This window comes from Canis lupus, chromosome 25 (genome assembly GCF_048164855.1).
Source record: "Canis lupus baileyi chromosome 25, mCanLup2.hap1, whole genome shotgun sequence".
Lineage (NCBI taxonomy): Eukaryota > Metazoa > Chordata > Mammalia > Carnivora > Canidae > Canis > Canis lupus.
The window spans coordinates 38,868,057-38,892,730 of record NC_132862.1 but is presented as its reverse complement, the minus strand read 5'-3'; the positions used below and the strand labels follow the sequence as shown (position 1 = coordinate 38,892,730).

At 43.1% G+C, this 24,674-nt stretch overlaps 1 protein-coding gene and 1 pseudogene across 2 annotated transcripts; both read right to left on the bottom strand.

Annotated features, from left to right (window-relative positions):
• Positions 1–564: 564 nt before the first annotated feature.
• Positions 565–7,942, bottom strand: VAMP1 (vesicle associated membrane protein 1). 2 transcript variants are annotated; one of them, XM_072799250.1, is made up of 5 exons: positions 7,549–7,942; positions 4,293–4,419; positions 3,929–4,087; positions 3,174–3,225; positions 565–1,311 (listed from the first exon to the last, which is right to left on the bottom strand). In XM_072799250.1, the coding sequence occupies exons 1-5, from the start codon at positions 7,572–7,574 to the stop codon at positions 1,079–1,081; spliced, it is 597 nt and encodes a 198-aa protein (XP_072655351.1). In that variant the 5' UTR covers positions 7,575–7,942; the 3' UTR covers positions 565–1,078. The 2 variants fall into 2 exon arrangements, with proteins under 2 accessions (XP_072655351.1, XP_072655350.1); XM_072799249.1 differs by having other exon boundaries at positions 565–2,761; positions 7,549–7,718.
• A 14,715-nt stretch (positions 7,943–22,657) lies between these two features.
• Positions 22,658–23,907, bottom strand: LOC140616742 (2-iminobutanoate/2-iminopropanoate deaminase pseudogene; annotated as a pseudogene).
• Between the last annotated feature and the right edge of the window lie 767 nt (positions 23,908–24,674).

Genomic DNA, 24,674 nt, shown 5'->3' with positions numbered 1-24,674 from the left:
CCTGTACCCAGGCCTACTCCCACCAACTTGCAGTGTTCAAGGCATGAAATGAAGGTGCTCAGAGGAAGCCCTGGGGCACCATGCTGTGCTCTGTGTAACCTTGAGCTGCAATTAAGGTCATGCCCTTTTGGACAGCTACTGAGTATTTCAGGATACCTACAGGGTCCTCACTCCCTCAACTGCAGGTAAGGCTGCTGGGGAGCTGGGTGTGTTGGTGGAGGCCTCATCTGGGTACCCCCTAGGTCAGGCTGGGCAGCCTGAGGACCCGTGAAGGAGGTACATGGGTGGTGTCTGAGAAATCCTGTAGCGGTTTGTGATGTGATGTTTCAGACATGCACTCAGCTTCCTGTCATCACTTCCTCTCGCTAGCACCTGGGAGAGCTGGGCTGTGCCAGGTACGAAGACAGGGCAGAGACCACTTCCTCTGCCAACACAGATCTTTCATCTTGAGTACCATGCGGCACATGTGAGCCTTCCGGCCTTGAGCAACATCACACTGTAGAAGGAAAACCACCCCTCCCCCACCCGCCTCAGTTACTCCAACCCAAACAACAACCAAGTCAGTTTAGTGGTAGGAATTTATATTTTTTGCCTTTGTGCAGAATACATGAAATTGGTAAATATGCCACATGCCTTTGGTGGAAGTACAACTGTTCTTATTCTATACAAGTATGAGGTCGGGGGTAGGAAAAAACACGGAGGTGATGACAGACACACAGTGGAAACCCCACATCGCCTCATGGCAAACCAAGGAAGAAGGGGATGTAGGAAGCTCAGCTTCATTTGACTGCAAAGTCCCGGAGTTTGGGTACACGTCTGCTCATGCACATGGGTGGCAGGAGGGAAGAGGGACACGGCAAAGACACAGAAGAGGGCATGGGGTGGGGTAAGAAAGAAAGTAGAAGGGTGAGCATCCCCAAGAGAACAAAGCCAACTACATCTGGGGAGCTACAAAGGGACAGAGACCCAGGAAAAAATTCCCATGTTGGGGCTGGGTGGGCCAAGAGGGTGAATTTGCTCCAGGCTTGGGACACATCGAGGACAGTGGTGGTTCTTCTCCAGCGGTGACCCCCCTGCATTAGGCAAGGAGGAGCCCAGAGGAGAGTGGAGACCTTCGAGGGGGGCCGTTGGGAGGGTATACTGACTGCTTTCTTCCAGCTCTTCGGCCCTGCCTTGGGGCAGGACGAAGGGAATGTGGGAAGCAGGGGCGAAGGGAGAGGAAGCATGGTTCTGCGCAATGAAATGCTGCTGCATGGAAAGTGAACATCCAGACCCAGCCTGGCCTGGCCTCAGCCTCTTTTTGCTTGTGGGCTAGAAGACAAGAGGACTAAGGGGTGATGGATGTTCCCCCTTCCTGCTCCCAGCCACCTTCCTCCCCTCAAATTTGGGTCTCTCCCACTCCACAACCTATCCTGAAGCCCAGCTGTGTCTCCCATCCTCAGGTCCCACTGTCTGCCCCCACAAACCATGCAGAGAGGAAAGGCAAGGAGGCAAAGTGGAAATCAGAATGTGGTGGTTTAGAAGGGGAACACAATGCAGGAAGAATAGACAGGTGGCTCTAGATGCCCCATGACAGCACAGCAGTGCACAAACACACCTGTCCACAGACCATCCCGCCTCCCTGCCAAGACCAGGGTGGCAGGGATCCTAGACTTCTCTGAATACTCAGATTCGGCCAGCCTCAGGAAGGACCTCCTGCCTCAACCCTGTCTTTGGTGAGTACATGGGAACAGTATAGAGGAGAGGAATCCCTGAGAGCCCAAGGATCCTCAATTCTAACACCTCACACTTTATCAACGGGAAGGGAGGAGCAGGACCGTCCCCAATGAGCTGGCAAGAAGTGGCTTCCTCCAACCTTGTTTTTTCAAATTAGGCCCTTGACTCGTTGTCTGTCTATAGTTAACGTTCGTTCTCTATCTATGCCAACAACTAAAACTAACTGAGAGCCCCCAGTTATGGCCATTTGAAATTATCTAATGCTCTCCTGAACAATACAGAATGCCACAGAAAATGTAGACGAGAGACAGCCCCTTGTAGTTATGAGATTATGGGGCTGCTTCCAGGATGGGAATGAAGCCAGTACTTTTGCAATTAACGTGTTCTATAGGTCTCCAGAAAACAAAGCAAAAGGCTGTAAGATCCCCAACAGACATAGAAATTCTTGGACTAACAGATTAGAAATAACTGCAAAAACAGGTTTAACTTTCTTAAAGGGCAATGCCCAGAACCAAGTTGGACTTTGAGCCCACTCCAGGATCCTCTTCCAGCCTGGCCTAGGAGAAGAGCCCCAAGTGACCAGGGCAGCCCTGGGCTGCTGTTCCAGCTGTCCCTAGCCACCTCCTGCCAGTGCCCTGGCCTTTCCTGGTGACACCATGGGCATCAACACCCTTGTTCTCCCCCGATCTTGGCACCTTCTTGGGCATGTCACCCCCGCTATACCCCCTCCTCTTCTCTTGGCCTCCAGCTCTTTTTGGCCCTGGGGAACTTAAAAGCATATAAGAAGGGGGTAGGGAGGTACCAGCTAATGCTCTTTGGGAAGTTACTTCAAGACTGTGCCACGAGCAGCAACTCTAGCATTGAGGGACACAGTGCAAATGAAAGCAACAGAAAAGGAAGACTGGGCAATGGAGAAGCCAGGACAGGGTGGAGGAAGGTATATGGGGACGTTTGTTGAGAGAGCAAACAGAAGGAGATGGACGTAAGTCTGGATGGCGATGGAGAACAGGGAAGGGGGTGGCACATTCTCAAGTAAAAAAGTAGACTGGACACAGGAATCAGGAAGTCCCAGATGGAGAAGAGAAAGAGACAGGAGAGAACAAGACGGCAAATTACATCAAGTTACTAGACATCTGGGCCTTTCCGTTGCAGGTGTCCCATCCCCGTGGTCTCCCTCTGACCCAAGCCAGTGACAAACAGCACAGCCCCGCTTCCTCAGAACAGGAGGGGCCATCTTCCCATGGCATCTTGCAGGGGAGCAGGCTCGTCCATCAAAGAAGTCCCCTGTCTTTGCCCGTCCTCCCTCCCGAACCAGGTGATGGTTCCACAGCAGCGATCTCCATACCTCAGTCAGAGCAGCCCCACTCCCCAGGCAGGCAGGCAGGCAGGCAGGGCTGGGAGAAGACTCCAGGACCTTCCCACCTGTTCACCCCACCAGCAACCTCAGCGATACTTACTTACAATGACTACCACGATGATGGCACAGATAGCTCCCAGCATGATCATCATCTGAGGAAACATTGACCAAAAAATGGGCCCTTGGATTCGGGGAAGAGGAGAGAGATGTTCCCACTAGGGGTGTGGTAAAAGAACCTCCTCTGTCCTTGGGACAGTGGAAGAAGCCACAAATCACCCAGGATACATGCAGGTCTCTTGGGGAGGGCTCAACCCTCCTGTTCCCCATGGAACAGCCACCCTTGCACCAGAGCTGAGGCTTCCCAAAAACATGACAGCATCTGCAGCTTGCTCCATTTTGCTTCTCTCCTATTGCCTGAAGGCTCTGAAAGGAATGTCAGCAGAGATGCAGACTTGGGATCTTTAGTCAGTTGCTTCATTTTTCTTCGCGAAGCATTCAGCTCATTCCTAAAAGCTGCAGGTATTTAAATAGATACCTCCCTACCCTAGCCATTGTGTCCATGTTGGCTGTGTGTGGGGAAGGGCTATGCGAGATCTTCCCATGGTCTTTGGGAAAAAGCAGCCTAAATGACCACTGTTCAGGGTATGGCTGGCACCCAGTTAGTGGTTCTGAATACTCTAGCCTACCCTGGTGGGCAATTCCGGGTAATGCATGTCAAGAAGACTCAGATTTCCTCTCCAGGGTTCTGCAGGGCCTGAGATCCTGTGCCACCTTGGGTTAGGAAGGTAGAACTTGAGGATTTTCTTGCCTTCTTTAGGCCCAAGAAAGGAAGCCAGAGAGGACAAGAGAACTCACCTTGCAGTTTTTCCACCAATACTTCCTCTTTAGCTTGGCAGCACTACTCTCAAATTGTGATGCTCCCACCTGCAAGGCATCCGCTCGGTCATCTAGCTGTGACAGTATCTCATCCCTCTTCAGGACCTTGTCCACATTGACACGCATGATGTCCACCACCTGGGGGTGAGGGATGCAGAAACAAAGCTAGTAAGCTTCCTGGCTCGAGACAGGGGTAAATACAACGGAATCTCAAGTCTGGCCCTGTGTAACTCAGGGACACCTTGCTTCTCAGAGATTTCCCCCTGTATTTATTAAATAAATAAATAAATAAGTTTCTAAACTTCTACTATCTGGAAACTCAGAGAAAAAGTTCTCCACTTACTTCCTCCACTTGTGCCTGGGTTTGCTGTAGTCGTCTGTTACTGGTTGTATTAGGAGGAGGGCCAGGGGGACCACCTCCAGGGGCAGTCCCTTCTGCCCCTTCAGTGGGTGGCTGAGCTGGGGCAGACCTGTGGAGAGAAGTGGACCAAGTACACAAAGTAACTAAGACAAGAAAGGAACCACATGCATTCTCGCCCCGTATCACAAATGTAATGGTAATTAGGCTATATGCAACTAGAAGGGATTCTAACTTCTTGGTGACACCAAGTAGGGAGATGCAGCATAGACGAAGAAGCAAAAGGTGAAAGATCTTGTAATAACATTTAGATGGGGTTCAGGAACATCCTGGGTGGCTTCATGAGATCCTGTTTGGAGCTATCCTTTGACCAAATTCAAACATCCTCTGGCACAATGGCTACAGGGACAAATATGCCAGCCTTGAACTAAATGGCACTTTCCTGACTCTGAAAAAGAAGCCTTTCACATGAAGTCAAACTGGAAAACTCCTATCCAGATTAGGAGAAATCCATACAAAAGACTAAAGCCTACAGACAGAACATCTCTTTTATGCAAGCCTAAAGACAAGCAAGTTGACAGACTCTGTTTAAAGGAAACCGGTTATTAGTTGTTTCCCACAGTGATTAGTATATTGGGGCTACTGTAAGAACAACTTGGAGAATCACCAAAGGCAAGGCTTCTAAAGGTAGAGTAGAGACAGAACTATTTGCTTGCTTTGTTTTTGGCAGAGAAGAGTGTTTCACTTAGATAGAATTGGGGCCTAAAGTAATTGTGTTAGTTATGAAACTGTTCCAAGAGCATAGACAGGATGCAAGAATATAGATAATGGTCCTCAATGTACAGCATCATAGACATCCTGTCCTTTCCTTTTCTAGATTTGGTATCAAGTCTCAGGAGGCTCCCCTAGTTCTTTATATCCCAGAGAGAAATCTTGGTTTACACTACTACACACAGAGATTGTTCTTTTTTCTTTTTTTTTAAGATTTTATTTATTTATTCAAGATACAGAGACACAGAGAGAGAGGCAGAGACATGGGCAGAGGGAAAAGCAGGCTCCCTGTGCGGTGCCTGATGTGGGACTCGATTCCAGGACCCCGGGATCACAACCTGAGCCGAAGGCAGCCGCTCAACCACTGAACCACCCAGGCACCTCTGTTCTTTCTTTCCCTTACACTTAGATGGCATTAATCTAGTATGGGGTCTTCAAGATAAACTCCTTTCCGTGTCCCAACACACGGAGGCTAAATTCATCTCTTAAAGAATTCCCAGAAGTCTAACCTAAGGCATGAGATTTTTCTCTACCAAGAAAGAACCTACCGACAGAGGAAGATCTCTCAAACTTAATGGAGAATAGAAGTTACAGTAAGAACTCTTCAAATAGAAGCAAAATCTTACAAAACATACCTCATAGGAGCAGTCCAAGAGTAAATGCATTAGGAATTAATCACAAGTCACCAAAAAGGAAATGCCTTGACTACTCACAATAGAAGTAATACCCAGAAAATTCTCCCTCCCTAAGTGAATTTCTTTTGGTCTAAAATGATAGGGAATGGGCAGCCCAGGTGGCTCAGTGGTTTAGTACCACCTTCGGCCCAGGGCCTGATCCTGGAGACCTGGGATTGAGTCTCACGTCAGGCTCCCTGCATGGAGCCTGCTTCTCCCTCTGCCTGTGTCTCTGCCTCTGTGTGTGTGTGTGTGTGTCTTGTGAATAAATAAATAAAAATCTTTAAATAAAATAATACTAATAATAAAAATGATGGGGAATAACTCCTCAAAGAGGCTTTCCTAGCAGATTATAACCAACCCACCCTCATTCAAAAAATCACTTTCTTATTTCCTTCTAAAGCACTGGAGGAAGCAAAGGAAAGAAAGATACAGAGCCATGGAAGCCACAAGACTCTTGTGTTACCACTGCACTAAGCAATGTAGTTCTCTGAAGGTGGAAACGTCAGTGAGTAGGTAGCAGCCAGTATTTGGTCTTGGAAGCAGTCCAAGATGGTGGCCCCAATGACAAGATTAAGGTCAGAGATCTCGTGATGCCCTGCTAGTCACCATGCTTTCTCCATTTCCTTCAGTTCATCCCACATGCCAGCTCCCTGCTGTTGGGAACCTGTCTGTCCCCCTCTTCCCCAAAATGTGTGTGGCAGGGGAATGGAATCTTAGGGCTTGGCCAAAATGCATAGACTATCACATACAGTTAAAACTGTAGAAACCAAATAGAGAAAAAGTGAAATGGTTATAAAGCATTCGAAGGGACCATTTCACTTATTATTTGTTGGGAGTTGGGAACACTCAGCAATAAAATATCCAGGGGTAATCATAACCCATGTGTCACATAAGTAAATCTTCCCCCTTTTTTGTCACTATGAGAAGCAACACAAATATTTCTAGAACCAAGACAGGACTCCAGGCAGTAAGAAGAAAGAAAACTCTCTATTAAATATTTGGTGGTCCTGACAGGGAAATCCTTCCTTTGTCCGGCCACCGTTCTCCCCTCAGGATCTCCGGATGCGGGTTGTGTTGAAAACTAAAACTGAATTGTTGGGGGAAGGCAGAGTTCCTCAGTTCGATTTCTCTTCCAGGTACTTGGCTAAGACCCGATGACAGGGAAAACACCTCCTATACAGGTGGCCTGGAGATGAATGGCTGCTTGGGATCACATGCCACTGCCCTGGAGTCTCTCAGAGCTGCTCACCTGGCGCCAAAGGGCTGTCAGCTAAGTTCCTGGATCTTTGCTCACCGCCGAGAGGGGTGGGGGAGTAGGGAACGCGGCACCGTTGGGGCGAGGGGCACACACAAATCCGGAGAGGGCAGCGCAGCTCAAGTTACTAAGTGGTATGCGCACCCACTACAGCTCCCAGAGGCCCTACAGATTCGATCAGACAACAAGAAAGGGTCTCGAACCCCCCCTCCCCCCATACCTCGCCCTGCCCCGGGCTTCGGTGCTACCCAGACCCGAACGGGACGCCCCGCGGGCGAGAGGAGAGCGTGGCACGAAGGTGGGACCCCCGCGCCCCCGCCCCGCCCCGCCCCGCCCGTGGGGTGCCGGCCGTGGCTGCGGCAGGAACGGGGCGCTGCCCCCGCTGCCCAGGGGCGGCGCGGTCTGGGGGCGGCGCGCGGCGGTGGCTCCCGCATGGCCGCAGCTGCTGCAATGCGCCATTTTCCGTCCCGCAGCGGCCGGCGCCAGGGGCGGGAGCTGGCGAGGAGGCGCCGAGCCCCCCGCACCCGAGTCCACTCACATTTCTGTGACAGAGGACGGGTCCATCTTGTGTCCTGAGGCTGCGGCCAGATGCCTGGCCGGGAAAACGCTGCGGCTGAAGCCCGCGGAGCCGCCGAGTCCCGCGCCCAGCGGACCACCCGGAGCTCTAGCCGCGGTGCAAGGGAGCGCAGCTGCCGCGCGGGTCCCGCTCTTTATCAGCGTCGGCCACGCCCCCCGGTAACGTGGGCGATCCCGCCGCCCAATCGACGCACAGGACAGGTGCGCGTCCAGAAGCCCAGTCCGACCGAGGCCGCGCCCGCCCGGCCCCTGCAAGTTGGCCAATCCCCGCTCTCCTCCCACAGCCGACCCCCGAAAGCAGCGGTTTACGGGGGGGATCGTTCCGTGACCACAACTATAGTTGGCTTGGCTTCCAGTCTAACTAGGCGGCGGGGCTGGCTGGAAACAGGCGCCAGCCTCCTGGAGGGGCGGTGCCAACAGTTTGATTTAGGGCTCTGGGTACCTGCCAGCCAATCACTGAGCAGGTCCTGAAGCCCAGGCCCGCCCACCGCCCCCGGCGCCCGCAGCTCCGGCCAATCACAGCCGGGGCCGGCCCCAGCTCATCTCCGCGCAGACCCCGAAGTGCTAGGTGGAGAGCGGGTCCCGCGGTCTGCCCACAGCCCCGCGCGCAGACCCGGCTGGCGGCCCGTCCTGCCTTCCCGCTTCTCACAAACAGCTCGGGGGTGCAGAATCCATCCTGGCAGAGCCGCTGGCTCTCGCGACCCAGTACCGGGCGCTGGGTTCGGTCCCTCCAGAGCAATCCACGAAGGCTTCATTCGTCCTTTTCCTTCGACACAGCCGGCTCCTCACGCAGTGTATTCTAAATCGAACTCCCCCTGCAAGCCCGCGCCTCCTCTTCCCCCCACGAGGTCACCGCAACGACTCAGCTACCCAAACCAAAGACCTGGAAATCATTCCAGATTTCCTTACCCGTTCATCTCTACGCCTCCTCTGATAATTCACCAAGTCGAGCCGATTTTTCCTTCTTAGTTTTTCAAGGATTTGCTCTCCTGGTATCACTGTCCTACTCTCACTTTAGACTATATCATCCCTTGCCTGGACACCATCAGTTGTAAAACTTAACCATTACGTTAGCTCCTGCTAAGGAAAAAAAGGTGGCAAATAAACTGACACCATGTTTTCTTGTCTCTTTGGATTTTTATTTTACATTTATTGAAAGTGTAGATTTATATAGATACAGATTTTTATAATTCTTCACTCTTGTGCGTACATAAAAAGGAAATCTTTTAAAGGGTAACATGGTAATGGTATTTTCAAAACTTCATATTCAGAGCCTGAGTCTTAGGATTTTTTTTTTTTTTTTTTTACTCAGTCTTAGATGTCCATGATTTTTCACAATGTAGTCCTCTGTGCATGCCATCAAAGGCGTTGGTGATGCAGCATTTCTTAAAAGAGTGTTCCTCTTCTGTCTCTGGAATCTTCTTCTTCTAAGCCTTAGACAACCATTTGGCAAGTTTTGATTCTTCTGAGTGGGTATGACAAATATAGTTTGACTACTGTCTGACTAATAGTTATAGTGAAACATCCCAATTTAAATGTTAAAATGATTTTTTAAATGCCTCCTAGAATCAATGAAATATATCTTTTTGCTTCTAGTTTTACCATCCCTCACATCCATCCTCTAAGAAACTACCAGAAAGATCTATCCAAATGTCACAACCCTGTTTAAACCCTTAAACACTACCAAATCTCGCCAGAAAAAAAAAAAAACCTTAAAATCAGTGACTTTTGTAAAAATTAAGATGTTTTTAAACTTGAAATAAAAGTAATTATAGATTCACATAAGGTGGGCCAAAAAAGGTACAGAGAGGTTTCCCTGTCTCTCTTCCACTAGTTTCCTACCATGGAAACAGTACAATATTAAAATCAGGAAATTAACGTTGGTACAATCCACAGAGTTTATTCATGTTTCACCAGTTTCACGTGCACTCATGTGTGTGTGTGGTTTTATGCAATATGTGTGTAGAATCCTGTAACCACGACCACAATCACCCTATAGAACTAGGACATTACTACAAGGTTCCCTTGTGCTATCCTTTTATAGCCAAAACCACCCCAATCCCTAACCCTTGTCAGCCACTAATTTGTTCTCCATCTTTATAACTTTATTTCAATAATGTTATATAAATGGAATCATACAGGGATGCCTGGGTGGCTCAGTGGTTGAGCATCAGCCTTCAGCTCAGAGTATGACCCCCAGAGCCCTGGGATTGAGTCCCACATTGGGCTCCCCACAAGGGGCCTTCTTCTCCCTCTGCCTATGTCTCTGCCTCTCTCTGTGTGTCTTTCATGAATAAATAAATAAAATCTTAAAATAAACAAATAGATAAATGGAATCATACAGTGCGAAACTTTTTAAGATTGGCTTTTTCCCCCTATTTTGGCTTATGGATGTCCAATTGCTCCAGGACCATTTGTTGAAAAAGCAGCCTTTCCTCCATAACGTCCTTGAAATCCAACCAACTTGCGTGTATCAATAGTTTTCATTGCTGAGTAGTATTCTGTGGAATGGATATGCCATAATTTGTTTATCCATCTATCTGATTAAAGGATATTTGGGCTGATTTCAGGTTGGGGATGTTATGAGCAGTCGGGTACAGGTTTACATGGACATGAATTTTTATTTCCCTGGGGTAAAAGCCCAAGAGTGCAATTACTGGGTAGGAAGGTAATTGCCTGTTTAGTTTTAGAAGAAACTGCCAAATTGCTTTCAAGTCACTTTACCGCTTAAATTCCCACCAGCAATGTATGCAGAATCCAGTTTCTCCACATCTTCACCAGCATTTGGTGTTGTCACCGATTTTTTTTTTTATTCTAGCCATTTGATAGGTCTGTAGCAATATATCATTGTAGTTTTAATTCTCAGTTTTCTGATGGCTGATGATGTTGCACATGTTTTAATGTGTGTGTGGTTTTTTGTTGTTGTTGTTGTTGTTGTTGTTGTTTTTACCATCTATATATCCTCTTTGGTGAAGGGTCTGCCCATGTCTTTTGCCCATTTTCTAATTGGGTTGGTTTTTTTGTTTTGTTTTGTTTTGTTTTTGTTTGTTTGTTTGTTTTACTATTGAGTTTTGGGGATTATTTAAATATTCTAGGTAAAGTACTCTGTCTGATAAATGGTTTCTCCTGGTCTGTCATTTCTTTTTAAAGGAATCTTTCAAAGAGCAAAGGTTTTCAGTTCTGTTAAAATCCAATTTATCGACTTGTCCTTCTATGGATTATACTTTCAGCATGAAGTCTAAGAACCCTTGCCTAGCCCTAGACTCTGATGATTTATTTTATTTTATTTTCTAAAAGTTGTATATTTTTATGTTTCACATGTAAGTCTCTGATCTATTTTGAGTTCATTGTTGTATAAGGTGTAAAGTTTAGGTCAGAGTTCATTTTATTGCCAATTGCTCCAGGACCATTTGTTGAGAAAGCAAACCTTCCTCTGTTGAATTGCTTTTGCACCTTTGTCAAAAACCAGTTTGGTAACACAACCTAACCACACACCTAAAGGAATAGGAAAAAGAACAGCAAATAAAGCCTAAAGCCAGCAGAAGGAGGGCAGCCTGGGTGGCTCAGCGGTTTAGCACTGCCTTCAGCCCAGGGCCTGATCCTGGAGACCCTGGGCTTGAGTCTCACGTCAGGTTCCCTGCATGGAGCCTGCTTCTCCCTCTGCCCATGTCTCTGCCTCTTTCTCTGTGTCTCTCATGAATAAATAAATAAAATATTTAAAATAAAAAATTTTAAATAAAAAATAAAAATAAATAAATAAAGCCAGCAGAAGGGAAATAATAAAGATTAGAGCAGAAATAAGTGATATAGGAATAAAAAAAAAACAGTAAAACAGATCAATGAAACTAGGAGCTGGTTCTTTAAAAGATTTAACAAAATTGATAAACCCCTAGCCAGACTTATCAAAAGAAAAGAGAAAGTACTCAAAATAAATAAAATCATGAATGAAAGAGGAGAGATCACAACAAACACTGAAAAAATACAAACAATTATAAGAGAATATTATGAGCAATTATATGCCAACAAGTTGGGCAACCTGGAAGAAATGGATAAATCCCTAGAAACATGTAAACTACCAAAACTGAAGCAGAAAGAAAAATTCAATAGACCAATAACCAGCAAAGAAATTTTAACATTGATCAAAAATCTCCCAAGAGGGACGCCCAGGTGGCTCAGCGGTTAAGCGCCTGCCTTTGGCTCAGGGCGCGATCCTGGAGTCCCCGGATCAAAGTCCCACATCGGGCTCCCTGCATGGAGCCTGCTTCTCCCTCTGCCTGTGTCTCTGCCTCTCTCTCTCTCTCTCTCTCCCTCTCTCTCTCTCTCTCTCTCTCATGAATAAATAAATAAAATCTTTAAAGAAAGTAAAAGAAGAGTTAATGTCTATGCTTGTGAAACAGAAGAATGAAAAAAAACAGAAATGGAAAACAGAAATGAAAAGAAAACTTCCGGGATTCCTGGGTGGCGCAGCTGTTTGGCGCCTGCCTTTGGCCCACGGCGCGATCCTGGAGACTCGGGATCGAATCCCACGTCAGGCTACCGGTGCTTCTCCGTCTGCCTATGTCTCTGCCTCTCTCTCTCTGTATGACTATCATAAATAAAAAAAAAGAAAAGAAAACTTCCAAATTCATTCTATGAGGCCAGCATTACCTTGATTCTAAAACCAAAGACCCACTAAAAAGGAGAGTTACAGACCAATAACTGTGATGAACACAGATGCAAAAATTTTCAACAAGACACTAGCAAATTGAATCCAACAGTACATTAAAAGAATTATTCACCACTGTCAAGTGGGATTTATTCCTCGACTGCAGTTCAATAGTAGTTCAATAACGGCAAATCAATCAACATGATATACCACATTAATAAAAGAAAGAATAAGAACCATAGGATGCTCTCAATGGACGCAGAAAAAGCATTTAACAGAATACAACATCCTTCCTTGATGAAACCCCCCAAGAAACTACGAATCAGGACACCTGGATGGCTCAGTGGTTGCTTGAGCATCTGCCTTTAGCTCAGGGCATGATCCTGGAGTCCTGGGATCAAGTCCCAAATCGGCCTTCCTGCATGGAGCCTGCTTCTCCCTCTGCCTATGTCTCTGCCTCTCTCTGTGTGTCTCTCATGAATGAATGAATAAACTCTTAAAAAAAAAAAAAAAAGAAAGAAACTAGGGATAGAAGGAACATACCTCCACATCATAAAGGCCATATATGAAAGACCCATACTTAATATCATCATCATTGGGGAAAAACTGAGAGCTTTTCCTCTAAGGTCAGGAACAAGACAGGGATTTCTACTCTCACCACTGTTGTTCAACATCATACTGGAAGTCCTAGCCTCAGCAATCAGACAATGAAAGAAATAAAAAGCATCCAAATCAGCAAGGAAGAATTCAAACTTTCACTATTTGCAGATGACATGATACTCTATGTAGGAAACCTGAAAGACTCCACCAAAAAATTGCTAGAACTGATACACGAATTCAGCAAAGTTGCAGGATATAAAATCAACATACAGAAATCTGTTGCATTTCTATACACCAATAACAAAGCAGCAGAAAGAAAAATCAGGGAATTGATCCCATTTACAATTGCACCAAAAACTGGAAGATACTTAGGAATAAATCTAACCAAAGAGATGAAAGATCTGTACTCTGAAAACTATAGAAAGCTAATGAAAGAAATTGAAGACACAAAGAAATGGGGAAACATTCTGTGCACATGGGTTAGAGCAAATATTGTTAAAATGTCTGCACTACCCAAAGCAATCTGCACGTTCAATGCACCCCCTATCAAAATAACATCAGCATTTTTCACAGAATTAGAACAAACAATTCTAAAATTTGTATGGAACCAGAAAAGACCCTGAATAGCCAAAGTAATATTCAAAAAGAAAAGAAAAGCAGAAAGCATCACAATTCCAGACTTCAAGCTGTATTACAAAGCTGTAATCCTCAAGACAGTATGGTATCGGCACAAAAACAGACACATAGATCAATAGAACAGAATAGAGAACCCAGAAATGGATCTCAACTCTATTGCCAACTAATCTCCAACAAAGTAGGAAGGAATATCCAATGGAAGGAGACAGTCTCTTCAACAAATGGTGTTGAGAAACCTAGAGAGCCGCATGCAGAAGAATGAAACTGGGCCACTTTCTTACACCATACACAAAAATAAATTAAAAATGGATGGAAGTCCTAAATGTGAGACAGGAAACCATCAAGATCCTAGAGGAGAACACACGCAGCAACCTCTTTGACCTCAGCTGCAGCAAACTTCTTACTAGACACGTCTCTGGAGGCAAGGGAAACAAAAGCAAAAATGAACTATTGGGACTTCATCAAGATAAAAAGCTCCTGCACAGCAATGGAAACAATCAATAAAACTAAAAAACAACATACTGAATGGGAGAAGATATTTACAAATGACATATTAGATAAAGGATTAGTATTAAAAATTTTTTTTATTTTTATTTAAAAAATAAAAAAATCTATAAAGAACTTGTCAAATTCGACACTACAAAAATAAATAATCCAGTTAAGAAATGGCAGAAGACCCATGAAAAGGGCTAACAGACACATGAAAAAATGCTCAACATCACTAATCATCAGGAAAATACAAATCAAAACCACAATGAGATACCACCTAACACCTGTCAGAATGGCTACAATTAACCACTCAGGAAATAACAGATGTTGGGGAAAATGGGGAAAAAGGTCGGAATGCAAACTGGTGCCACCACTCTGGAAAACAATACGGAGTTTCCTCAAAAAGTTAAATATAAAACTACCCTATGACCCAGCAATTGCACTACTAGGTATTTATCCAAAATATATAAAAATATTGATTCAAAGATGCACATGCACTCCATTGTGTATAGCAGCAATGTCCACAATAGCCAAATGATGAAAAGAGCCAAAATGTCCAGACATCAAAAAGAATGAAATCTTGCCATTTGCAACAATGTGGATGGAACTAGAGGGTATTATCTAAGTGAATAAATCAGAGAGAGACAAATACCATTTGATTTGACTCATATGTGGAATTTAAGAAAAAAAACAGTTGAACATAAAAGGGAAGGAAAAAATAAAATAAGATAAAAACAGAGAGCAAGGTAAAACATAAGAGAATCTTCACTATAGAGAACAAACAGGGTTGCTGGAGGGGTGGTGGTGGGTAGGGGAATAGGCTAAATGGGTGATGGACATTAAGGAGGACACTTGTTGGGGTACCTACCTGGCTCAGTTGGTTAAGCAGCTGCTTTCAGCTCAGGTCATGATCTCAGGGTCCTAGGATTAAGCCCCACATCAGGTTTCCTGCTCAGCGGGGAGTCTGCTTCTCCTTCTCCCTCTATCCCCTAATCCTGGCTCATGCTCTCTCTCCCTCTCTTTCTCTAATAAATAAATAAAATCTTAAAAAAAAAAAAAAAAGAGGGCACTTGTGATGAGCATTGAATGTTATATGTAAGTGATGAATCATGAAATTCTACTCGTGAAACCAATACTACGCTATGCTAACTAACTCGAATTTAAATAAAAACTTGAGGGACGCCTGGGTGGCTCAGCAGTTGAGTGGCTGCCTTTGGCCCAGGGCGTGATCCCAGGATCTGGGATTGAGCGCCACATCAGGCTCTTTGCAGAAAGCCTACTTCTCCCTCAGTGTATGTCTCTGCCTCTCTCGCTCTCTCTCTGTGTCTCTCATGAATAAATAAATTAAACATTTTTAAATAAAAACTTGAAGGGCGCCTGGGTGTTTCAATTGGTTAAGTGTCTGCCTTCAGCTCAAGTCATGATCTCGGGATCCTGGAATTGAGCCCTGCATTGGACTCCCTGCTCAGCAGGGAGTCCGCTTCTCTATCTCTCTCTTCATCTCCCTCTGCCCCTCCCCCCACTCATTCTCTCTCTCTCTCTCTCTCTCTCTCAAATAAATTAATAAAATCTTTTAAATTTTTTTAAATAAACAAAAACTTGAAAAAATAAAAAAATGAAAAGATATTATTATTTCCCTTTAAAAAGTCAGTTTGGCCTATTTGTTCAGGTCTATTTCCAGGTTCTCTATTCAGTTCCACTGATCTGTGTCTTTCCTTAAGCTGATAACACACTGTCTTAATTACTGTAGCTACATAGTAAGCCTTAACGTCATATAGAATTATTTCTCCCATTTCATTGCTCTTTTTCAAAATTGTTTTAGCTATTCTAGACTTTGCCCCAAAGATTATTTTTGGGCAGCCCGGGTCGGTGGCTCCGCGGTTTAGCGCCGCCTTCAGCCCGGGGCGTGATCCTGGAGACCAGGATCGAGTCCCATGTCGGGCTCCTGCATGGAGCCTGCTTCTCCCTCTGGCTGTGTCTCTGCCTCTCTCTGTGTGTGTCTCTCATGAATAAATAAATAAATAATCTTTTTAAAAAGTTTTTTTTTTTAAGATTATTTTTAAAATGAATTTATGAGCAAACAAGAAAATAAAGACTGTGAAAGCCAAAAACTAAGTCAAAGCTGATCTCAGAGAGGTAAGCTGAGCACTGAAGCCTGTTTTGCATCGAGGGCGTTTGCTAAAAAGTTGAATTTAGGCATGATGACGGCCTCACTGATGCCAGCATGGTATACAAAACAGAGTTCAAGGCTTTTCTAGTGTTGGAAATCTAACTGAAGTTCCCCACCATAAAGTCAGAACCCCTATATTGTCATGTAAGAGTGGATTTAAAATATACTAACACCCCCACTGCCCTAGGGGACGTCACTGAAAATTGCTTGTCTGGAACCTAGGTTCCTAGTGGAGATCTTTCATTTTTTTCTTTTAAATACTAGCAGAGAATTTACAACCACAAGCTATGGGTTTTCTACCTCAATTTTTTGTTGATCCTAAAAACAAAATGGCAAGAATTTAAAGTGGTTTTAGGTTAATAGTGCCACCAAGCACTAGGCAGAACCAATGCAATCCTCTCTGGATGAGCTCATCTTCAAGCTAGGCCCTGGGGGATCTCCACAGATATAGTTCCAAGAAATATAAATTGTGGTAAAAAAAAAAATCACAAACAAATAAGGAACAAGGTTGCAAGAGCAAGAGCCAACAGAGACAGAGATACAAAATAAGAAAGAAAGTTAGAAAATCAAGCCAAATGGTCCAATCTCTACTGATAGGAGTTCTAGAAAGAGAAAACAGGATATGAGGTAGAGAGAGATTATTAAAGAAATACAAGAAAAATTTCCTGAATTGAACAAATCCTTCTGGATTAAATAATGTGCTATGTGCCCCCACACAATGAAAGAAAAAAGAAGCACATCAAGACACATTTTTGTGAAGTCAGAATATGATGGAAAAAGAGAAGATCCCAAAAGAATTCAAAGAGAGGGGAAAAAAGGACAGGAATCAGAATGGCATCTCAATACAGTATTAGAAGATAGAAGACAATGTGGTAGTGCCTTTAAAATTCTGAAGAAAAATGATCATTAATCTAGAATTCCATATTAACCAAACTATCAATATAAGATCAATATTTTTAAAAAGATCAGGGCACCTGGGTGGCTCAGTTGGTTAAGCGTCTGCCTTCAGCTCAGGTCATGGTCCCAGGGTCCCGGGATCAAGCCTGGAATTGGGCTCCCTGTTCAGTGGAGAACCTGCTTCTCTCTGTCCCTCTGCCATTCCCTCCACTGTGCCCTCTGCCTCTGTCTCTGTCTCTGTCTCTGTCTCTGTCTCTGTCTCTCTCTATCAAATAAATAAATAAAATCTTTTTTAAGAAGATCAATATGTATCAAAAGTTAGAATATAGACTTCTTTCAGCATCAAAATTCTTACCTCTCTTTTCAAGTAGGCCTCTACAAGATACACTCTGGCAAAGAGGAAAGAGAAAAGCAATAGATAATAAGGAATGGAGTGGTGGATCCACACACATAACTGGGGAAAGAAAATCCTTGGAATGATAGCTGTGCCATAGACCCAGAAACAATGTGTCCTGACTGAAATAAGAGGTTAGAAAAAGCTTCAGGAAAGACTCCAGAGAAAAAAGCAGATAAAGTATCTAACATGTTTAAATATTTGAAAAGTAATAGGAACACGTATTTTTACAGTTCTGATGAAATACGGAAAAAATTCTAGCTAGATACATAGAAAATTATACAAAATAAAAAAGAGGCAATCATTAACTTAAGGAAAAACAAAAAGTTAAATAAGAAAGGGAAGTTACCTCACACTTATGTCAATTGATTTTCAACAAAGGTGTCAAAACCATTTAATGGGGGAAAGAATAATCTTTTCAACAAATGCTCCTGGGACAACTGGATGTCAACATGCAAAAGAATGAAGTTGGATGTTTACCTCTCACCATACACAAGCATTAAATAAATATGTATCAAAAACTTAAATGTAAAAGCTAAAACTATAAAAGTTTTAAAAGAAAGCATAACTATGTCTTCACAACCTTGGATTAGGCAATGATTTCTTAGATATGATAACAAAGACACAAACAACAAAAGAAAAAAGTAAACAGAGCATCAGAAAAATTTAAGACTTTTGTGCTTCAGGGTGCCTGAGTGGCTCACCCGTTAAGCCTCCGAATCTCATTTTTGGCTCAGGTCATGATCTCAGGGTTGTGAGATCTAGCCCTGAGTCAGGTTCTGCACTCAGTACAGAATCTGCTTGAGATTCTCCCTCTCCGTCTCCCTCTGCTCCTCTCTCTAAACTAAATAAATAAAGTTCTTAATTTTTTAAAAAGATTTTTATTTATTTATGCATGAGAGACACAGAGAGAGAGAGGCAGAGACACAGGCATAGGGAGAAGCAGGCTCCATGCAAAGAGCCCGACATGGGACTCAATCCCGGGTCTCCAGGATCACACACTGGGCTGAAGGCGGCACTAAACCACTGAGCCACCCGGGCTGCCCTAATTAATGTTTTTTAAAAATAAAACTTTTGTGTTTCAAATGATTCATAGAATGGAAGAAAATATTTACAAATCAGATATCTGGCATGGTAATTATATCTAGAATATATAAAGAACTCATCCGGGCGGGGGGTGGGAGTGAATGGGTGATGGGCACTGGGGGTTATTCTGTATGTTAGTAAATTGAACACCAATAAAAAATAAATTAAAAAAAAAGAACTCATCCAACTCAATTATAATAAAAAAATTGAAAATAGACAAAGGATCTAAATAGACATTTCTCAAAAGAAGATATGCAAATGGCCAATAATGACAAGGAAAGAGGGACTCCTGGGTGGCTCAGCCTCTGAGCGGCTGCCTTTGTCTCAGGGTGTGATCTCGAGTGCAGGGATTGAGTCCCATATTGGGCTCCCTGTGAGGAGCCTGCTTCTCCTTCTGTCTAAGTCTCTGCCTCTCTCTGTGTCTCTCATGAATAAATAAATAAAATCTTTTAAAAAAAAAAAGGACAAGGAAAGATGCTTTACATCATTAGCCATCAGAGAAATACAAATCAAAGCCACAATGAGATACTACTTTTTGCCCACTAGGATAGTTATAGTGGGGAAAAAAAGATAATACCAAGTGTTGGCAAGCATATGGAGAAATTAAACTCATACACTGCAGGTAGAAATGCAAAATAATGCAGCCAATTTGGAAAAGAGTTGACAGTTTCTCAAACAGTTATCATGTGACCCAGCAATTCCACTTCTTTTTTTTTTTAAGATTTGATTTATGTATTCATGAGAGATACAGAGAGAGAGGCAGAGAGACATAGGCAGAGGGATAAGCAGGCTCCCTGCAGGGAGCCTGATGTGGGACTCGATCCCCAGACCCGGGATCATGCCCTGAGCCAAAGGCAGAGGCTCAACCACTGAGTCACCCAGGTGTCCCCTAGCAATTCCACTTCTAAGGTGTATATGTAAGAGAAATGAAAATATCCACACAAAACCTTCTTACATTTATGTTCATAGCTGCATTATTCAGAATACCCAAAAGTAAAACAACCCAAATGTCCACCAACTGATAAATGGATAAATATGGTGTGGTATATCCACACAGTGGAATATTATTCAGCAATAAAAAGGAATGGAGTACTGATACATGCTACAATTTGGATGAACCTTGAAAACAGTATGCTGAGTTTAAAAAGCCAGTCACATGGAATGATTCCATTTAGGCAAAATATCCAGAATAGGCAAAAATCTATAGGGACACAAAGTTGGTGAGTGGTTGTCTAGAATTGGAAAGGAGAATTGAGGGTAGCAACTAAGGAGTATAGGGTCTCATTTTGGAATAATGATGAAAATTCTAGAATTGATCATGATTATGGAGATACAACTCAGTGAATATATTAAAAGCCATTGAATTGGGCAAATCATATCTCAAAGATACAGAGTTTTTGAATAAGAAACCCAAGTTATTCCACATTACACTAAGTAGGAAACAATACTTACATGGTCCTAATAATGTAGACACTACCTACTGATTCAAGCCAAAATGCATAACTACAATGAAGAGGAGTGGGGGATGGGAACTATAAGAAAGAAGGGGATTGGGGATCCCTGGGTGGCGCAGCGGTTTGGCGCCTGCCTTTGGCCCAGGGCGCGATCCTGGAGACCCGGGATCGAATCCCACGTCGGGCTCCCGGTGCATGGAGCCTGCTTCTCCCTCTGCCTATGTCTCTGCCTCTCTCTCTCGCTCTCTCTCCCTTTCTGTGACTATCATAAATAAATAAAAATTTAAAAAAAAAAAAAAAAGAAAGAAGGGGATTGAGACATGTAAATCCAGTTTCCTGACAAGATAACTAAGAGAGGTCATGGCTTCCGCTTCCAAAACCAAATCTGGAGAATCTACTGAAGTTAGAAGGAATCCTGAATTTCAAGAACCAACAACAAAAGCATAAGAATGTGATATATATATAGAGAGAGCATTAAATCATATATATAGATATTTATTTATATTATATGTTATATATATTTATATATTTATATTATATATTTATATATATAAATCATATATATATATCAATCTCTACCAAAGTAGTAAAAATATGTATTGGGAAGACTGAAGACCATTGTTATGGGTTCAATCATGTCCTTCAAAAATTTTTGTATTAAAGTCCCAGGGCACCTGGCTGACTTAGTTTGTGAAGCATGTGACTTTTGATCTTGGGGTTGTGAGTTCAAGCCCCACATTCAGTGTAGAGATTACTTAAAAATAAAATCTTTTAAATATTTTTTTATGTTGGGATCCCTGGGTGGCGCAGCGGTTTGGCGCCTGCCTTTGGCCCAGGGCGCGATCCTGGAGACGCAGGATCGAAGCCCACGTCAGGCTCCCGGTGCATGGAGCCTGCTTCTCCCTCTGCCTGTGTCTCTGCCTCTCTCTCTCTCTCTCTGTGACTATCATAAATAAATAAAGTCTTTTAAAAAAAATATTTTTTTATGTTGAAGTCCTAACACCCAGTCCCCAGGAATGTGATTTTATTTGGAAATAGGGTTTTTGTAGATGTGATTAGTTAAGATGAGGTCATGGTGGAGTAGGGCAGGCCCCACTCTGGTATGACTAGTATCTTTATAAAGTGGGGAAATTTGAAGATCTACATATACAGGGAGGATGCCATGTTAACATGAAGGCAGAGATCAGGCTGATATGTCTACAAGACAAGGAACACCAAAGATTGCCACCAAACTATCAGAAACCGGGTGAGAGGCATGAAATAGACTCCCTCACAGCCCTCAGGGGATCCAACCCTACTGAGACCTACTGGCATCTCAGACTTCTAAGCCACTAGAAATGAGAAACAATAAATTTCTGTTGTTTAACTTATCAAAGTTGTGGTATTTTGTTATGGCAGCCCCAGAAAATTAATGTGTACAGCTATATTGTGCATGTACATTACACAAGATTATTGAATAGGTGTGAGAATACCAAAAGGAACTTGAGGGTGTGTAAAGTTCAATTTGTTATAATAAACACTGATAAGTTTAAGAAATCAACAAGAAAAAAAAAAGAAAAACAAAAGAAATCAACAAGAATAAATAAATATGTTTCTTAGAATATGAATCACCCTAACGACAAAAATAGAACATTGTTTTTCCAGGAAACCACATGATCTTTACTTATCCATTGAAAGATTTTTTTTTGTTTCATTTTTTTAAATTTCTTTTTCCCCTATTCTCCCCAGCCATAAACATCATAAATTGCTTGATGTAATTCTGGGTTTTTGCAAAATGTGTGTTATTTTCTGTGCATGTACTTTTAATTTACATACATGAGGTTTTATTTTTTTTTATTTTATTTATTTATTTATTTATGATAGTCACACACAGAGAGAGAGAGACAGAGGCAGAGACACAGGCAGAGGGAGAAGCAGGCTCCAGGCACCGGGAGCCCGACGTGGGAGCCCGACGTGGGAGCCCGACGTGGGACTCTATCCTAGGTCTCCGGGATCGCGCCCTGGGCCAAAGGCAGGCTCTAAACCGCTGCGCCACCCAGGGATCCCCACATACATGAGGTTTTAAATCTCAATCTGCTTCTTTTTCCCACTCAGCTTTAAGTTTTAAAGATTCCTGTTTTAGACAATGAAAATCACATAATTTGTAAATGATCACAATTTGATCTTTTTTTTTTTTTCAGTGCTTATAAACATTCTCTCCTTTCCTTTCTTCCTTTCATGACATTGACTAGGACCTTCAATGCTAAGTTAAAGTGCAGCGGTAATACTGGGCATCCTTGTCTTGTTGCTGATTTTTCTTCTTCTTTTTTTTTTTTTTTGAGAGAGAGCAAGAGTGGTAGGGTGAAGGAGAGAGGGAGAGGGAGAGAACCTTAAGCAGGCTCCACGACCACCAACACAGAGCCCAAGGCAAGGTTCTATCGCACAACCCTGATATCATGACCTGAGCTGAAATCAACAAGGTTTGTTTTATTTTTATTTTTGTTTTTTAAAGCTTTATTTATTTATTTATTTATTTATTTATTTATTTATTTATTTATTTATTTATGATATACAGAGAGAGAGAGAGGCAGAGACACAGGCAGAGGGGGAAGCAGGCTCCACGCCGGGAGCGCGACGCGAGACTCGATCCCGGGACTCCAGGATCGTGCCCTGGGCCAAAGGCAGGCGCCAAACTGCTGGTCCACCCAGGGATCCCCTTCGTTTTATTTTATTTTATTTATTTTTTTAAATCTGCATGTCTATTTTATTTCCATTAGAAAAATACTATCTATTAAAATTGTGATCCACTTTATTCTCCTTTATCTCTACCATTCAAATTTCAGGTACTGTAATTTTATTCAAGTAAAAGCAGAATTATATAGCTGATGTGAGGACTAATTATTTCACATCATTAAATTAATAGGATTTAACTGAATTATGTGTGCTCTTAATTATTTATTAGGAATGGTAATTCCTCTCTTGCATGATTTATTACCCTCTACTTTCATTTAAAATTTTTTTTCTAATTTTTATTTATTTATGATAGTCACACAGAGAGAAAGAGAGGCAGAGACACAGGCAGAGGGAGAAGCAGGCTCCATGCACCAGGAGCCCGATGTGGGATTCGATCCTGGGTCTCCAGGATCGCGCCCTGGGCCAAAGGCAGGCGCCAAACCGCTGCGCCACCCAGGGATCCCTCTACTTTCATTTATTTGCGTATGTAATGAGCATCTCTTTCCCGACGTCTAGTACCATGAGTATGTGTGTGTGTGATTTATGGCACCAGTAATTGGAGTTGTCATCTAATCTCCAATTCATGCTTAATTCCCCTTATTTTATAGTTATTTCCATAATGACCTCAAATGTTTTAGCCAATCATACACTTTCCAACATCAATGGTAAAAATTAAGATGTAAACTTAAAAACATTGTTACGATTCCAGACTAAATAACACTGGGCCCACTTATAGCAATGCTGTGGTGAGAGGTCCTAGGACAGCCACTGCTTCAATCTCCACACGGCCTCCTTTGGGCAAAGCAGCAACCTGCTAAGCAGGTCTTGCAGGAAAACTACTCTTGAAATACTGTTTGTAGACTTCATTGACAGTGTTGAAGTCATTTATGTCAGCCAGCAAAACAGTTGTTTTTACCACATTAGTGAAGTCACAGCCTGCAACTTTCAGAATTTCACCCATGTTTGTAAGAGCTTGTTTGGCTTCTTCTGCCACCCCTCCTGGCACAAGCTGTCCACTTGAAGGGTCCATGCCTAGCTGTCCCGAAATGTAAATGGTCTTGTCGAATAACACAGCTTGACTGTAAGGACCAATGGCCCCTGGAGCTTTCGCAGTGCTGATCACCTTTCTGATCAGAGACGCCATGGCTAACCCTTTTATCTTGCTTCCCCTTCAAGAGAACAATCCCGTCCACTGCCTCTGCTAGTGTGTCACCAGACTAACCCTGTTTTATTTTTAAATCATAAATAGGAGTTGAATTTTTAAATTTCCTTTTCAATATCAACTAAGATAATCATGGAGGGTTAAACCTTCATCTTTCATAACAGGAAGCTAATAAAGTCTAAAGCTGATAAATCCTAAAGAGCAGTAGGATGTATTATTTCAAATTATGATAATAAATATGATAGTTCACAGAAATGAAACTGCTTGGGATAACTGGGTGATGGACATTAAGGAGGGCACGTGATATGATGAGCACTGGGTATTATATAAGACTGATAAATACTGAACTGTACTCTGAAATTAATAATACACTATATGTTAACTAATTGAATTAAAAATTTTTAAATATGAAAGGCTTTCATTCTGGGAAGCTAATGTGAAGAGTAGACAGGTGAAACAGGGGACTGCTGTTTTTGTCAACTCCCCACCCCTACTCCTTTTTTTTTTTTTTTTTTTTATTTTTTAAATATTTTATTTATTTATGACAGATACAGAGAGAGAGAGAGAGGCAGAGACACAGGCAGAGGGAGAAGCAGGCTCCATGCACCAGGAGCCCGATGTGGGATTCGATCCCGGGTCTCCAGGATCACGCCAAAGGCAGGCGCCAAACCACTGCGCCACCCAGGGATCCCTTTTTTTTTTTTTAAAGTAGGCTTTACGGAGGGCTTGAACTCGACCCAGAGATCAAGACCTGAATTGAGATCAAGAGTCAGACACTTAACCAGCTAAGCCATCTACGTGTCCCATTTTCCCTTCTTTTTGATTAACCATATGCATGTATTT

Coding starts and splice junctions, on each gene's coding strand:
- VAMP1 (XM_072799250.1), bottom strand. CDS start 7,574: ATGGACCCGTCCTCTGTCACAGAAAT. Junction 4,088..4,292: donor CCCAGGCACAAGTGGAGGAA/GTAAGTGGAGAA, acceptor CCTCACCCCCAG/GTGGTGGACATCATGCGTGT. Junction 3,226..3,928: donor ATTGGTGGAAAAACTGCAAG/GTGAGTTCTCTT, acceptor ATGTTTCCTCAG/ATGATGATCATGCTGGGAGC.